At 48.5% G+C, this 13,504-nt stretch overlaps 1 protein-coding gene across 2 annotated transcripts in view; it reads left to right on the top strand.

Moving 5' to 3' along the window:
* The window catches only part of ADCY2 (adenylate cyclase 2), a 454,409-nt gene that overhangs the window by 422,627 nt on the left and 18,278 nt on the right, over positions 1-13,504 (top strand). For both annotated transcript variants that reach the window (XR_015148596.1, XM_086361165.1), the window contains exons 21-22: positions 9,476-9,622; positions 11,827-11,934. Coding sequence is in view for 1 of the 2 variants with exons in the window: in XM_086361165.1 (XP_086217291.1) it covers positions 9,476-9,622; positions 11,827-11,934 (255 nt within the window). In the remaining variant the exon portion in view is untranslated. The remainder of the gene's footprint in view (positions 1-9,475; positions 9,623-11,826; positions 11,935-13,504) is intronic.

Raw genomic sequence — 13,504 nt, forward strand, 5'->3', positions numbered from 1 at the left:
TGGACCAGGTGCCATCTGGCTGCAAAGGCAGTTTGGGAACTTTTTCAGGACCAAGTAGGAGTCAGCACACTTCGATGAGACCAGCTCTGGACTTTGTTGCCTAGTTTGTCGTATCAAGAAGGTGAATTCTGTGGGGGTGGGGGTGGCCCCCTCCATGTCCACATTGTGCCTTGTGTGCATGAACCTGACTTAGGCAGTGAAATGATTTTCCGGGCAGACAGTCTGCACCCATTCACCAAGCACCCAGCTTATTCCTTCATGCAGGAAACATACTCCTGACCCAGGCCAGCTGCAGCCCCGTAGGAAAACAAACAGAAGCTCAATGTCAAAGTTTTACAAACTCTTATTGCCATAGACAACTCCAAGTTCCTTCACCACATATTAGGAGTCTAGTTTTCACTTAGGAACCCCTGATCCCCTAGGCATCATTTGATTTGCTCTGTCTAGCTGCCAACCTGACTTTGCTTCAGAGGATAGAGCTGCACACGTTGAATCTTAAATCAGGGGCGTCAGGCCAATGAGACTGTCCTTGAAGTGAGTTCATTCTGCATAGCGCTGGGCTGCAAAAGGTGCGTGCTCAGTCATGTCCAACACTGGGTGACCCTGTGGACTATAACCTGCCGGGCTCCTCTGTCCATGGGACTCTCCAGGCAAGAATACTGGAGTGGGTTGCTATGCCCTCCTCCGGACGGTCTTCCCGACCCAGGGATTGAACCTGCATCTCTTGCACCTGCTGCACTGGCAGGCGGATTCTTTACCAACTGTCAATCTGGGACTGCAAAAATCTCTGTATTTCATCAGACAACACAAAACGCCCCTGGGCTGTGACTTCCCACATTTTATTACCAATTTTTGTTGGTTAGGTAAATATTAGGAGGAAGCAGGGGTGGGAAGGTACTCAAGCAGCCGCTGTGACTGTTGGGGATTAAAAAATTCCCTGCCCATCCAGTGATTAACACTCCATGTTTCCACTCCCAGCGGCACGGGTTTAATCCCTGACCAGGGGACTAAGATCCCAAATGCCACAAGACAAAAAAAATTACAGAGAAGCCTGTCAGGCTGAAGATCAGACAGGTAATGAAGGAGGTTCTGTTGCTACAATACTCGTGGAGAATCCTGAATGCAGAAGAGAGCACCCAGAATGAGGCTGAAGGAGGAGAGCCTCTAGCTCCCTGCCTAAAAGATTTGAGAGCTCCCATCGGGAATCTCTTTTCCAAGAAAAGGTCATTGGAAAAGACCCTGATGCTGGGAAAGATTGAGAGCAAGAGGAGAAGGGGGTGACAGAAGATGAGATGGTTTGATGGCATCACTGACTCCATGGACATGAATTTGAGCAAGCTCCGTGAGATGGTGAAGGATTGGGAAGCCTGGCGGGCTACAATCCATGAGGTCGCAAAGAGTTGTACACGACTTAGTGACTGAACAACAACAACAATCGTGAACCTCATAAGGGAGGGTTTTGTTTTCTGGGTTTTTTCCTGTGTTATGGAAAAACAAGAATGAACTTTGTGGCCAACCCAGTAACAAAGTTATTATAAAGAGATTCCTTAGAGTGCATAGCAAACTCCTGCCCCATCCTCTGACTTCCCTATGGATGGGCAGGCTGCCTGACTTCTCTCGGAACACAGATGACCCTTCCTGTCCACAGTTGACTTCATCCCTGGGCAGAAAAGCCCACTTCCCTGACCCGGGGATGTCTCATCCTAAGCTCGTGATTCTGGGCCAGGAAGGCTGAGGTTGTCGGACCTACTGCAGCTAAACAGCGATGGGATCTGTGCTGTTTAACAGTGTGGATATGGTCCAGGCTCCTGGCCCATCCTCGGGGTCAAGGTCAAATAGATGCCCCCTGTGTGTGATAGCACTCTCGCCCCTTCCCACTGTGACCCCGCCCCCAAGGCTTCCCTGAGGGAAAGTGCTGCCTGTTGTTGAACATGCAGACTCTGGAACAGGATCATCCCTGGGGGCTTCCAGACCCAAACTGGGCAAGGTCATAGCCAATGCTGGGACCAGAGACGTCCGGAACCCAAGAGCAGGGCTTCCCCAAATGAAGGGATGCCCGAGGTACCAGCTACACGTGCCCCTCTCAGACTCCGGGGCCACTTTCCTCTCCTGTGAGGCCCCACTTGGCCACTGACAGCAAAGCTCTTGCCCCAGGCCTGGCCCTTCTTAGCTGTTGGACTCAGGCTCCATCCTCACAGAGGCTCTAACTAATTTCCAAAGCAGTAATTGGTGCGAAACTTGTAGAGTTGTGTCTGGCATGCAGTAAACACTCAATCTTAGTTACCTTTCAAGCAAATATCCCAAATTTAACACAAAACTTGAGAACCACTGCCTCCTGGAATTTATCAAAATCTGTCCAGGATGTGGCTACCCTACAGCCTTTCAAGTTTGGACTAGAGTGGACAATAAAACAAACATCATCACCCTGCCGCTATCCAGAAGCATCACCTCCTTAGCTCCTTCTCTTTGGGGCAGGCTGAGCACTCACAGCTTTTGAATGCAGAGACCCAACCAAGTCTGAGCTTCTCAGGTGGTTTAGTGATAAGAAAAAATTGTCCAGTAGAGGCAAGTTTGATCCTTGGGTTGGGAAGATCTCCTGGAGGAGGGCATGGCAACCCACTCCAGTATTCTTGCCTGGAGAATCCCATGGACAGAGGAGCCTGACAGGCTACAGTCCATGGCATCACACAGAGTCCAACATGAGTGAAGCAACTTAGCACACTCGCATACAAATGGCAGTGTATCTTTCAGTTCCACGGTAAATGTTAATACTCCATGGTATTCTGGAACATTCCCTGGAAACATGACCTGTGACTTCGGCTAAGACCCAGGTTTTTGGGGCTCCAAAATCACTGCAGATGGTGACTGCAGCCATGAAATTAAAAGACGCTTACTCCTTGGAAGGAAAGTTATGACAAACCTAGATAGCATATTCAAGAGCAGAGACTTTACTTTGCCAACAAAGGTCCATCTAGTCAAGGCTATGGTTTTTCCAGTTGTCATATACAGATATGAGAGTTGGACTGTAAAGAAAGCTGAGTGCCAAAAAATTGATGCTTTTGAACTGTGGTGTTGGAGAAGACTCTTGAGAGTCCCTTGGACTGCAAGGAGATCCAACTAGTCCATTCTAAAGGATATTAGTCCTGAATTTCTGAAGGACTGATGTTGAAGCTGAAACCCCAATACTTTGGCCACCTGATGAGAAGAACTGACTCATTGGAAAAGACCCTGATGTTGGGAAAGATTGAACACAGGAGGAGAAGGGGATGACAGAGGATAAGATGGTTGGATAGCATCACCGACTCAATGGATATGAGTTTGAATAAACTTCGGGAGTCGGTGATGGACAGGGAGGCCTGGCGTGCTGCAGTCCATGGGATGGCAAAGAGTCAGATACAACTGAACAACCGAACTGAACTGAACTGAAGACCCATGTTAACAAAGAGCCTTTTGATTCTCCACCTGCCATATGCACATGCAGACAAAACTCCTCTCCCTTCAGAAGTACAGAATAAAGAATGATTTAATGACAGTAATCCCCAAAAGATTTTGCTTTTGATTTAAGACTGTTCACTGCACCTGTGCTCCAGATCTGTGCCAGAGAGCTGCTGTGTCCAGCTTTGCAGGCTCTTCTTCTCCCTTCCCCAGGGCACTGGTTTCCCTTAAGGCATCCCAAGGTTCTCCACCAGCTGCTGACCGTCCTTACCAGGTCTGAACCCTCAGGCCATTCAGAGCCTGGACCGAGCTCTGTGCGCCCAGACGGAGCCCACAGGTTTACAAAGCCTTTGCTCCAGACTGCTGCACTGTGGCAGGAGCGGGGCTGAGAGGTCCCTAAAATAGACATCCCGGCCGGCTCCCGTCCCTTGTTGAAGAAAACCACATTTTCTCCTCAGTTGCCCCTTTGCCGAGTCCCCAGTGGTCAGGGTTGTGTGTGATTTTTGAGCCAGGCAGCCTCACTGTGCGATAGCTGAGGCTTGACCAAAACAAGATACAGGGGCTTCCCTAGTGACTCAGTGGTTAATATAAAAAAAAAAAAAAAAGCCTGCCAATGCAAGAGACACAGGTTCAAACCCCGATCTGGGAAGATCCCACATGCCTCAGAGCAACTAAGACCATGCCTCACAACTACTGAGCCTGTGCTCGAACTGGAGGAAGCCCAGGAATCACAGCTATTGAAGCCCACAAGGCTTAGAGCCTGTGCTCTGCAATAGGAGAAACCACCGTGATGAGAAGCCTGTGCACAACTCAAGAGTGGTCCGTGCTCGCCGCAACTAGAGAAGAGCCCCAGCAGCAGCAAAAACCCAGCACAGCCAAAAATAAATCAATTAATTTAACTAAATTAAAAAAAAATTAGACACAGATGTCACTGTGGGTACAGGGTGGGAGGGTGAGGAGGTCACCAGGCAGGCAAAGAGCTTCCCCTTCTCAGCTATCTACCCCCTCTCAACACCCAGGCAGCTCTCTCAACCTGTTCCTTGCAGTCAGGCTAGAAAACCACAGGGGCTGAGAGATGCTTCTGTGCTTTCTAATGACTTGACTCTCCTGAAGACTTCAGACACAAGCTGGCAGGCTGAGCATAAACACAGGCCACCTGGGGGAGGAGAAAGGTGGGAACATCTCCTCCCAGCTGTGGCCTGAGTCAGCAAGAGAAAGTGCCGGGCCCAGACTCTGAACCCCAAGCTTGTGGCAGTTCTGACCATCTTCCAGGGCACACCAAGCAGACCTCTCCATACCTGGGCATAAGCTGCACCAACCACACTTTGTTCTCCTGATCTCTGCTTCCCTCTCCTCTCCAGCCCAACTCTAAGCTCCTTAGGGAAGGGCTCATGTTGTCTCTCTGTGTCCCTAATACCTGGTGTGAAGCCTGCCTGCAGCAGGCCCCCTTGAGGCTGTGTGCGTGCCTGTGTGTCTATACAGCAGATGCTAAAGTGAATACCAGCCCATGACACCGAGAGACAGGAGGACTCATATCCCAAAGGGAGTGCTACACAACTCTCAGCTCTTCACTCCCAGGCACACCAGGGGCGGGGGAGGGATCAGAGGCAGAATGTAGTGAGAAGGGAGCGCCCTCCGCAAAGGACGTGAGAAATCCTCCCTTCATGTCTCAAAACTGGACCAAAATGGACCACTCATCCTGATGCGAAAACTGACTAAAAAAAGACCCTGATGCTGGGAAAGATTGAAGGCGGAGAAGGGGATGACAGAGGATGAGCTGGTTGGATGGCATCACCGACACAATGGACATGAGTTTGAGTGAGCTCTGGGAGTTAGTGATGGACAGGCAGGCCTGGCATGATGCAGTCCATGGGGTCACAAAGAGTTGGACACGACTGAGTGACTGAACTGAGTGACAGCCTGGGATGTGTACCTTAGATTTGTGTCTCTGAGTGGTCCTGGGGCAGCAGCACCATCAAGGGGGCACAGATGCCTGGTGGGTTCCTGATGGGTGGGTGGGGCAGGGGTGGGGGGCAGGGCTGATGGGAGTGTCTGGGCCAAGACAATTGGAAGGCTGCAGGCAGGGACTCTGAAGGTTGGGAGGGCAAAGCGTGCTGACTGTCTCCAGCGAGCCAGCAAGAGAAAGACAGTTGGTGTGGGGTCCTTTTAGATCCTGTTTGGAAAAGCTGCTTGTAGGTCCCAGTAGAGAAGCTAGAAGAATAACCAGAAAGCCGGGGGTGAAGATAATAATCATGAGTAAGAGGGGAGGGCGTGGTCCACGTCAAGGGAAGCTTGGCAGATTGTCCCATGATCAGGGAAGTGATGGGGTGTCTCCAAATAACCCAAGGAAATGGCCACCAGGCTTAAGTTCATAGTTGAAGTTCAAGGAACTGTGATGTAGTTAATGGGACGTGTTCCTTCTCCAGAAGACACTTCTTTTTTTCCTTGTTCTCCACCCCTGGGGTGCTTTGGAAAACCTGACTAGCCATCTAGGGAGGGGTCAGAGCAGAAACACGAGGAGCAGAGAGAGAGAAGCAAACCATGGCCTTTTTCCACTCTGCAGACACCCTCCCCCAGGAGGCCCACACTGGGGAAGGAGAAAGCCACACATCCCATGGGGATCTAAGTTTTGACTTCTCGTTATATTGGATACTTAAATTATTGATGACAGGACTCATGTTACCTGGGAATAGCAAGAAGAGTCGTGGAGTTAGCCCAAGTTTTCATCCAGAGTTAGGAAAAAAAAAAAAAAAACAACTAAATCTCACTCAATAAACTGTAAAGGACAGCAGGCACAGAAGTGCAGTTGCTTCGTGATGGTTTTTCTGTAACTTGAGCTTCTTCAGGAGAATGGTGACATTTGAGTGAATGTTGGAATGGCATCTACGCTTCCCATTCCAAAGCTCAGTGAGATTCTTTTTGGCAGCTGTGTGCTGGACAAGGGTCACCCGTGCTAGACTCTGAATTCCAAAATCTCCTCCAAGGCTTTCCACCTACCCTAGCCTCACCCCAGGTCCTCTGGAAGGATAAGATAAGCTCAGGTCACCAACCAATCTGGCTCCAAGCCCAACCCAAAGACCTGAAGGAATCTCTCTTGAGTTTAGGGTATGGTTCTAAAACCTGCAAGTTTCATTAGCTCTAGTGAATCTGTAAAGCTTCTCATCTGCGAAGTTGCCCTAATTCTCCAGAATAGTCCTGTGGCAACCCTGAGCCAGGAACTAGAGAGTCAGGGATCCCCACTCACTCAACAGTGTATTTGTATTAGTATTTCCGTGTATTTCCACGGAGGCTCCAAGTGACCCATTTGTCAAAAGAGGGTGGGTAAGCAGTTTGCAGTCCCAGTCCCAGCAGCACTTATAGCCTGCAGAGCACCAGGCCAGGACTCCAGAGATTAACAATTCTTTTTTCTAAGCCGGTGGGAGCCTTGGTGTGTCACTGAACTCCCTTGAACTAACAATTCCTCATTTGTCCTGTGATTCTTAATCAAGGCTGCACAACAGGATAACCCGTGGAGCTTTACAAAAAGATGTGCATTCTCAGAGCACGCCCCAGGGGCAAGGTTCAGTTGGTCATGGGGAGGCCCCGGTGTCACCTTCTTGAAAGTTCCATTGGTGACTCTCCCAGGCATTCCTGTTGAAGACTGGAATAAGATGACCCATCAGGCCCCTTCCAGCTTCAGTAACCTAGGTCTTCTGGGGCAAGAGTTCAGAGGACAATTCTGAGAGTGTCAACCTGAAGATATTTTATCAGACCCCAAATCAGCACAGTTAAAATCATCCCTCATGGCTTCCCTGGTGGCTCAGAGGTTAAAGCGTCTGCCTGAAATGTGGGAGACCCGGGTTCAATCCCTGTGTCGGGAAAATCCCCTGGAGAAGGAAATGGCAACCCACTCCAGTATTCTTGCCTGGAGAATTCCATGGACTGGAGGAGCCTGGTGGGCTACAGTCCACGGGGTCGCAAAGAGTCGGACTCGACTGAGTGACTTCACTTTCACTTTCATTTCCAAACTGCCAGTCAGTTCAGTCTTGCATTTCCTTATCCCCCACCCCAGACACTGGAAAGACCCCAGGGGAGAGAAGAAAGGCAAAGTGACATGAAGCTACAAGTGACTCAAGGCCCCATGCTGCCCCCAATTCAGGCCGCACAGTGTGTGGTCACCAGGAAATGCAGGGTGAAGTGTACAGCGTAGTATTTGTAAGAGTGAAGTCTACATCAGACTTGGTAGCCTTGGGAAAGTATTGTAACTGCTCTGCCTAAAATTCTCGTCAGGGGCAAGTTAATGCTGGTAGTTCAGAGGGGCGCACATCCTGCCACGCAGTGGGCATTCAGTCAGTGCTGGCGATTGTCGTGTGCATTCTTGTCATCATCACCATTCCCCAGAGGGTCACTTCGGCTGATGTCCGCAGATGCCGGGGAAACGCAAGGTACAGAAAATATATCCTTGCCTTGCTTGATGTACCCCTTTTCATAAAGAGTGGGGAAGTCTGTGGAGCCTACACTACTTTTAGGAAACTGGCATTTTTAACTAGAGCAGGCTTCCAGGGGCTTTTCTCTCCCCCATTACCTTGGCACCCTGGCTTAGTCAGTGTTACTGCAACCTAAACTTGACAGTCACACATGCCACAGAGTATCTTCCCAGGATATGAATGTGCACAAAAACCACCTTTCAGAGAGAGGAAGTACAGGTCTGCACAAAGAGCCAACCTAACCATATTGAGAGCAGAGTAGAAAAGGAAAACCTTAAGTCTGTTGTTCACGTATTTTATACAGATTGTGAGACCGTAACAGAAGGCATTACAGGATGGTTGGCTCTGGAAATAAGAAGATGACAGAAGTGTAGCTTTCCCAGGAAGCGGTTATGTCTTGCCACGGGTCACCATTGCCCCATTATGTTCCTTATGAGACCTCTATGGAGGAAGAATGATTTTTCTGAGAGGTCACCAAACTTTGGAGTTACGGTGCTGTCAGAGTGCCCACTCCCTGGTAATGGATTCATCTGGGTGCCCCGGAAAGCAGAACACACTGGTAACAGTCATGCAGGGTGGATCCCCTTGGTCTAGCGGGCAAACAGGAAGTGCCATCTGGGAGCTTTCTCCCCTCCGCTCAGAGGCCGCCATCTTGTTTAACAGAACTCTCCTCATGGTTCTTGGTGGAGTGCTTCCCATCATGCACTGCGCCCACATTGGCGCCTGGCCATTCCGCCTGTGTCAGGCCATCCAAGGTTCCCGAGGAGCCGGCACCAGTGGAAAAGCAGATCCCCGGCCCCCCAGGACCAGCTCCCACGCCCACGTAGTGACCCTTTCTTTATGAAATCCCCGCTGAACTCGAAGGTTTCTCTGTGTGTTGGGGAAATTATGGCAACACCTTGAAACTGTACTTACAAGACATTTTAATCATGTCTGTGCATACAGAACTATGAGCCTGTATTACTCTAAAGAGGAAAATTCACAACACACTCCAATCCAAAGGATGTAGCTATAACGAGTCACGTTAGGACAGTGTCATAGTTTGGAAAATCATTTTGTTTCCCTTTAGTTGTTTAGAGAACATTTTTTTTCCCCTAAGCAAAAAGTCTATCAGTTCCCTTCAGTTCAGTCACTTAGTCGTGTCCGACTCTTTGCGACCCCGTGAACCGCAGCACGCCAGGCCTCCCTGTCCATCACCAACTCCCGGAGTCCACCCAAACCCATGTCCATGGAGTCGGTGATGGCATCCAACCATCTCACCCTCTGTCGTCCCCTTCTGTGGTCTCTTGTAATTGTCTACGATAGAGAGGGCAGAGAGGGGTGAGCGGAAGGGCACCTCATACTAGCTGGTAGTGACAGTGGCCGTGTGGCGTCGATGATTCTGAGCCTGAATCCAGCCCGCCGGAAGCCTTCACCTGTGCTCAGTGAAATAGGCCGGGGACGAGAGGGCGGGGCGGGCGCAGTGGCCACTGGGTGATTTCTTCACCAGTCCTGACATAAAGAAGCACTTGCACTAGGAGCAGCTTTCCTTGAAAAGTTTCCTAGTGCTCAGCAGTTCCTTTTCTCCTGGGCAGGAGTTATACCACCAGTCCTACGACTGCGTCTGCGTCATGTTTGCCTCCATTCCTGATTTCAAAGAATTCTATACAGAATCAGACGTGAACAAGGAGGGTTTGGAATGCCTTCGGCTCCTGAACGAGATCATTGCCGACTTTGATGATGTAGGTATTAAGAGTTACCCTTCAGCCTGGGTGGGTGGTGAATGGATACATGTGTGTGTGTGTATATATATGTGGTTGAGTCCCTTTGCTGTCCACCTGAAGCTATCACAGCATTGTTAATCGGCTATGCTCCAATACAAAATGCATGCTAAGTCGCTTCAGTCGTGTCTGACTCTTGGCAACCCTATGGACTATAGCCCCCAGGCTCCTGTGTCCATGGGATTCTCCAGGCAAGAATACTGGAGTGGGTTGCCACGCCTCCTCCAGGAGATCTTCCTGACCCAGGGATTGAACCTGAGTCCCAATACAAAATAAAAAGTTAAAAAAAGAAAAAAAAGAGTTACCCCTGATGGGCAGAGGTGACCCCAGCCCCACACTCTGACATTCCTGTGGACCGGCACATTTGAAGTTAGTGCAATATCATGGCATATCTGAAAACTCATCCTTTGGCAAAATTGCTGGTGGTTGGCATTAATCTTTTTGCTCTATTTAGGTTACTAATTTTGGTGAGGCAAACACATACTATTTGCAAAGCTGATGTGATTGCTAGGAACAACTACCAAAATCCGTTCAATAATACCTTTCCAGTATGCTCATAAATTTTCTTGAAAGGCCTGAACTCCAAGGAAAATACTTGCGCATATCTTTATACATAAAAAAGATAATGAATATATTTATCATAGTGGATTATTGGCATGTCTCTCTGTATAGACTCCAAGGTCTCTGTCAGATATCAACTTGAAGTGTGCATGGATGGCCTACTTTATTATTGAAAAAGCAATATGAATGCAGTACAATATGTTTTAGAAAGGACAAAGTATATGTCTTAGATTTTGAAATAGATGTCATTTTTCAATTTTCTGCCTACCAAGGGAACAACGTGCTTTGTTTTCTAGGAAGAACAAACAGACTCCTGATATGAAAGATATGGATGTTACACCATTTTTAATAATATCGTGCAAATATAGGAAAAATTGACATCAGTGAACATAGGTTCATCGTGATTAATGGAACTTTGGAATACAGTGATGAATGATGTAATAGGAAGGTCTTAGGCCAGGCATCTAAATGCGTTTCTCTACTACCACCGTTGTTACCTCGAGGTTGACTCAAGACTTGTGGTGAAGTAATGACACCTGGAGGCTTCCACTGTTACGCTGGGTCCCTAGAGGAAAATGGGGGCATATTTCCTCCAGCTGTTCCTCTGTAAAATAGATGTTCTCCAGCATTAGTGTCCTCGCAGGTTTGATTGGCTCATAGAGATGTGAGAATGAGATTTGCTCGCCTATCTTAGATTCTCTAACATGGAACCACCTCTGAAAGCAGAAGTACCAAGGAAGGCTCTAGAAGGTGTTCTCAGCCTTCTGTCCCTGCCATTGTCCTGCTGAGCAGATACAGAACCTTCCAGAGTTTCCTTCATTTGCTCTCTCCATCTGGTCTTTCTCTTTCCTACCACTTATCTTATTTCTACCTTTCTTCCATCCCACCCTAAGGCTTAATATAGTGGATGGGGAGGAGCCCAGTAAGAAACTGATTATTGGTGCCAGAAGCTGAGACAAAAAAATAAATTAGGAGCAGGGCTAATAGGAGGAGCCATTCTAGATCTTTATTCCCTCCACTCCAAGTTTTCAGAGGGCAAAGGCCAGTCCCTGGCACCACGTGTGGTGTGCTCTGCTGTGCTAAGTTGCCTCAGTCGTGTACGACGCTTTGTGACCCTATGGACTGTCGTCCCCAGGCTCTGTCCATGGCATTCTCCAGGCAAGAATGAAGTGCCATGCCCTTCTCCAGCCCCAGCACTATAACTGGTCATAAATTACCCTCACCATTCAGGGAAGACCTCACACTTTGAATCATTTTGTATTTAGGTGCTTCAAACACAGAGTAGGAAATGTATTTGAGGAAAATTTGAAAATTTAATGAGGCAGTTATCACTCACATGATAGGCTATCCTGCTTTCTTCACTAGGAAATTCTGAAAAATAATTTGTGTTAACTGGAAGTAAATTATTATACTATATTTCCTTCCAAGGACACATGCTTTGTGAAATTGATGAAGTGTGCCTTTTCCCAAGATGCCCAGGGTCAAAGGGTGAATAAATGGTGCCCTGTTCCCGTGACTGAGCACTAGAATTTGAGAATGTCTCTTAAGTGTTTGGTATTGGGTCAGCACCCACATGAGTAACTATGATTCTCATTGCTTCCCAGCTGCTCTCCAAGCCGAAGTTCAGTGGTGTTGAAAAGATCAAGACCATCGGCAGCACGTACATGGCAGCGACAGGTCTGAGCGCGGTGCCCAGCCAGGAGCACGCCCAGGTACACACGTGTCAGTGGCACCCGGCACACATGAGCCTTGGCTCCGCCCACAGGTCATCCATGAGCCAAAACAGTCATGCAGTGGCCCATACATTGTACTTTAAGCACAACCCAAACCTCAGTGATTAAGGTCTCATGAGAAAAGATGAGAATTCTGGAGGCTTCTGTGGCTGTGTTCACTGAACCCCTTTCTCTGGCAGATAAGGTAGAAAAAACAAGGCAGTTGCTTAATACCGGATAAATATACAAGAAAGGAGATTTCAGTTCAGTTCAGTTCAGTCACTCAGTCGTGTCCGACTCTTTGCAACCCCATGAATCACAGCATGCCAGGCCTCCCTGTCCATCACCAACTCCCGGAGTTCACACAAACTCATGTGCATCAAGTCGGTGATGCAGGGTGACTCATTATAGGTGGCTCAGATGGTAAAGAATCTGCCTGCAGTGCAGGAGACCCGGGTTCAATCCCTGGGTCGAGAAGATGCCCTGGAGAAGGAAAAGGCTACCCACTCCAGTATTCTTGCCTGGAGACTCCCATGGACGGAGGAGCCTGGTGGGCTACGGTCCATGGGGTCGAAGAGTTGGACACAACTGAACAAATTTCAATTTTATTACAGGAAGGCTCCTGGGCTTCTTATTTAAAGCAATTTGCTCAAAAAACATGCTGACCACCTAGAAATTTGGTTGAAAAGGTGGTTTGGTCAAAATTGAGTATCCTCACTCAACTAGGGTTTTTGAAGAGGGTTTTCTATTAAGTTGTATTTTGTTTCTGTGTGTGTATAGATATGTTTTGTTAACTTGTGGGTCAATAACAAGACCTGTTTCCCTTCAGGACAGTGGGCTCCCTGATGGGCACCAGCATATTTGCATGGGGCAGACAGAGGTGGTGGATACAGCACAGGGAAACGGAACTTACCAGAACATGGCTTGCTGGAGGCGGGTGGATTCCCCCAAAGAGAGAAAGAGCTCGGACGCACCTCATGTGCTCAGTTTCCACTTCACCACCACCTTCTAAGCTGCTAGCCCTCTAAGAAGAGAGGGACAGAGGGACAGCAACTTGCTCAGATAGGGCTCCCCAGGAACATCAAGAAAGGGCGTTCTTCCTCGATAACATTTGTGGGCGGAGAAGAGAATGTGAGATATCTGACTCAAGGTTAACATAGGTGTTTTTTTCAAGTGAGAGAGGTAATATATGTCCCACGTGCTCTTCTACTTAGGTGTCACTTCCACGTTATTATTTCATGGGTACAGACTACTTCAGGCTTCCCAGATGGCGCTAGTGGTAAAGAACTCACCTGCAATAAGAGACATAAGAGGCACTGGTTCGATCCCTGGGTTAGGAAGATCCCTTGGAGGAAGGCATGGCAACCCACTCCAGTATTCTTGCCTGGAGAATCCCCATGGACAGAGGAGCCTGGTGGGCTACAGTCCATGGGGTCGCAAAGAGTCAGACACAACTGAAGCAACTTAGCACACAGGCACAAATTACAAGTAATAAGGAGCAGTAACAAGCAATAAAAGGAACTTTGGAAAAATCTTAAGCTCTGAGCAGTGCCCTCCCAAGCCATCGTGA

Source organism: Bos grunniens, chromosome 20 (genome assembly GCF_055505025.1).
Source record: "Bos grunniens cultivar Pamir isolate PY7600 chromosome 20, Bosgru_T2T1.0, whole genome shotgun sequence".
Taxonomy (NCBI): domain Eukaryota; kingdom Metazoa; phylum Chordata; class Mammalia; order Artiodactyla; family Bovidae; genus Bos; species Bos grunniens.